We start from the raw sequence: 3,556 nt of genomic DNA, 5'->3' as shown, positions 1-3,556 counted from the left end.
ATATGGAGGGGATTATAATCAATGTAATGAAACAAGTTATATGAATGGTTGAATGTGAAACTGATGATGTGCCCTGTAAAAGTTCACTCGATCCACAATAAAAACCTTAAATTAAAGAAAAAAAAAATATGGGGTAGTCGATCCTACTTCAAAGGACTAAGTGGATTAAGGGAGATAAACATAATGTATAGAAAATACTTCATGTATCATATATTGCATGAGGTATTTTCTATACATTATGTTTATCTCCCTTAATATAACATATCCAACCTGCCTCATTTGTCCTTCTGTCCTGAGGCTTGAAAGATGCCCCAATTCCAGTGATCAGGAAAAGTTTAGGATGAGGGAAAATTTCAAGGGGAGAACTTTGATCCTGGGCTGAGTATCCCTCTGACATCAAAACAGGAAGGTTTGAGTGTCTTTGAAGACTCATCTGTCTAGGGCAGTCCTAGTCTACACCTGTCATCCCTCACTAATTAGTAATTGTGTCTCATTTTACTCCCAAGCCTCAGTGACTGCTTAGCTGGGTGGGGATGTCTCTGTGGGCTATATGTGGATTACGTGTGGGCTTCATGTGGATTGTGTAGGCTACATGTGGGTTAAACTTGTATGTGGACTGTGTGAAGGTTGTATGGGGGCTGCATGTGAATTTGTGTGGGTTGCATGCAGATCGTATGTAGAATGTATGGACCTACTAAGAAGAAGATAAAGACCTAGTGTTGGAGGCTGCTGGCCTAAGAGGAGAGGGGCCCTAGGGAGTAACAGCACCGCCTAAGTTCTGGGTGCCCCTTATCTTGCAGCTCCCCAAGGACTGAAGCTCAGTGGAAGCCAGTTGGCACTAGTCTACACCGCGCTAGGGCTCTGCTTGTGTGCTGCCATCTGCTGCTTCCTTGTGGCTGTGGCCTGCTTCCTCAAGAGGAGGGGGCGTCAGTGCTCCTGCCAGCTGCCCCCAGAACCTCAAGCCGAACCCCTCCAGGGTAAGTCCTCCCAGATTCACAAACAGGGAGCAACTCCGTTGTCTTGTCACCACTGCTGTTCTAAGTGGAGGACATTTTTCCAAATCATCTTTGGAACGGCTAGGAGCACATCCCTACATTATTTGTATTTCCTCTCTTCACGTACAGTCAGGTCTAAACACATAGGCAGGCAGGCAGGCAGGAGCATGCAGTCTCAACAGGGTGCAAGGCTCAGTCATCCAGAAAAGTCTCAGTAAATGGTGGAGCTGGCTGTCCCCAATGGGTATTGATTGTTTGGGAGTGCAGCCAGCAATGGCAGGAAGAAAGAGATGTTTGGGTGGCCTTGCTCTGTTGGGAGGTGGTTCTGTAGCTGCTGGGCCTGGGAGGTGCCAGTAGTCCCAGAGTATCTTGGCCTGGGCTGGCTGGAGGACCAGGTGGGGGATTGGGCAGTGGCATTTACCCATTCACATGAACTATTTCCTTATTCTCATAATCGGTGCCCATACCAGTGTAACCTGTGGATGTCTTCTGGGTGCAAGGAGGGGGAAGCGAAGGACTGCGTGGGTCTAATCCCTTTCCACCCCTTTCTCAGATCACTTGATGGAAGCTGGAAGTGTTGGGGGCAGGATGCCGGATCCAGTGGAAATGTGCAGCTTTTGCTTCCCAGAGCAGAGGACGCCCAGTGAGGAGAGCTCTGGGGGCTTTAGGGGGCAGGGCCTGGCCCACACACAGAGTTGCCGGCTCCTACCTGGGACCTCCTCTATGCAGCCTTCCTCCAGTGCCGAGGACAGGGAGGACAGTGGCCTCAAGATCATATGTGCGCCTTCCCAGGAAAGGGGTCTTACCACCTAGAGGAGGGGAGAGAGAGCAAGAGAGAGAAGAGAAATGCCAGAGCAGGAAGCTACTTCAGTCTCAACCCCAATTCTCCATGTAAGTTGTAGCTCACAATTACCTAAAAACATATACAATAAAGTCATCTTTGTCTGCAGATCATTTGATAGAAATAAAGCCTCAGGTAACTGCAGCTCCTCACACTTGACCTTGGCTGTGTCCTTACATGGCCCTCACACCTGCCCAAGGCACTTTGTTCTAAGGTCTCACTGGGCTCAGGGGAAAGCTCATTAACTTGTGCTGTGTAATAAGGAACTGGGTACAAGTGACAGAGGGCCCTTCCTTCTCTTTCCCTAAGGAGGGAAAGAAGAGAAAGTCAAGACTACAGAAGGGTCTGGCAGAGAGCACAGGAAAAGGAAATACCACAGTAGGAGGCTGGAGTTATGTACATTTCTTTTAGAAACACAGATTAGTGTGTGTGGTGGTGGGGAGGAGAGCTAGGGTGGATGGAAGTGGGAGAAGCTCAAGTTCCATGGTATTCTCCTGGGAACACAGTCACTCCCCTCCTTTTGTTACCAAACATTTACATTTACCTTTCCAATACTCACTGTCAGATGATAGTAATCATTCCCTATTGAACCACAGGAGTCCTTCCCCCTTCACCTTTTATCAACCCCATCCAGACCGGTTGGAAACAATTCAGTGGAGGTTCTATGTTTCCCTGTATCCTGTGGAGCTAGGTTCCCTATTGAAAGCTTGTAAGGCAGTCACTTCTTGCTTTTGTAGTCCCCCCATTTTGGGTAGCCAATGCCTAAGTTCCTCATTCCTGTCAACCCTGTGTACCAAGGTGGTGGGACTGATCCTCACTATAGAGATTTGTCTGCTTCTTTGTCATACTACATCCACAAGCATAGGTCAAGTTCATCCACTTATAGTGGGTTACTCCTTTTGTTTTCCTCTTCTTTCTTCCTCTAGTCGTATTCTGATCATCCAGCCATTGATGCCAGGTCAAATGGGTACTATATTCAAGTGTGGGTGTTCTTGTGCATCCCCCATACCTTTATATCAGCTGGATGCTTCACACTCTGTTCTAGTCCTCTGGGGCCATGTCCCTGCCCCTGGGCCCAGGAGTCCCCAGGTCTCGTCATACTGCTGGTTAACCAGGTCTCAATCCAGCTTAACAGGAGTCTATTGAATGTGGTCGGACTTAGTTCACAACTTCATTGCTGTTTTTCCCACTTCCCCTTATCAGTGACCAACATGGTCAGCAGCAGGACCATATGCCTGCTAGTGTATTCCATTTGAGTTTCAGTCTTGGAAGGGGGTTTGCCTTGAAGGGACCTGACCATTTGCCTTGATGGCTCCCTGGGGAACAACTTGCTTGTCCTTGCAGTAGTCAGTTGGACTGCTGCTATTATTTTTTATTTTTCCTGCTGGTCTCTCTTTTAAGAAGTATCTTCTGATCTTCTAGCTGCTCCAGACTGATCTGCTTGTCCTTTCACGTGGGATTGTCCCACCTCAGAAGATTCTGGATGGGGATCAGGATTCCACCTATTGTCTTTTGCAATGCAGAGGCTCCACAGGGAGCCTCCTTCACTGGGCAAGTTCTAGCCCCATTTTAGGTATTACAAACAGTCATAGGCTGAAGACGGACTTACAAGATTTCTCTGGTGATGTTTCTGGCTATTCCTCTCTCTTCCCTTCAAGTGTCTATTTTACAATAGTAGGCAAGGAAACCAAGATTCAAAAGACAACCAAGCATCTTAAGA

General features: G+C 47.7%; 1 protein-coding gene across 1 annotated transcript in view; it reads left to right on the top strand.

Annotated features, from left to right (window-relative positions):
- The window catches only part of LOC102814799 (tumor necrosis factor receptor superfamily member 13B-like), a 7,903-nt gene extending 6,095 nt beyond the window's left edge, over nucleotides 1-1,808 (top strand). The window contains exons 4-5 of the mRNA XM_006876147.1: nucleotides 801-977; nucleotides 1,549-1,808. Coding sequence (XP_006876209.1) covers nucleotides 801-977; nucleotides 1,549-1,808 — 437 coding nt within the window. The remainder of the gene's footprint in view (nucleotides 1-800; nucleotides 978-1,548) is intronic.
- Nucleotides 1,809-3,556: the final 1,748 nt, after the last annotated feature.

The sequence above is a fragment of the Chrysochloris asiatica genome, unplaced genomic scaffold (assembly GCF_000296735.1).
Source record: "Chrysochloris asiatica unplaced genomic scaffold, ChrAsi1.0 scaffold00356, whole genome shotgun sequence".
NCBI lineage: Eukaryota > Metazoa > Chordata > Mammalia > Afrosoricida > Chrysochloridae > Chrysochloris > Chrysochloris asiatica.
Note: the sequence above shows the minus strand (reverse complement) of the source record. Positions and strands in the feature narration are given on the sequence as shown.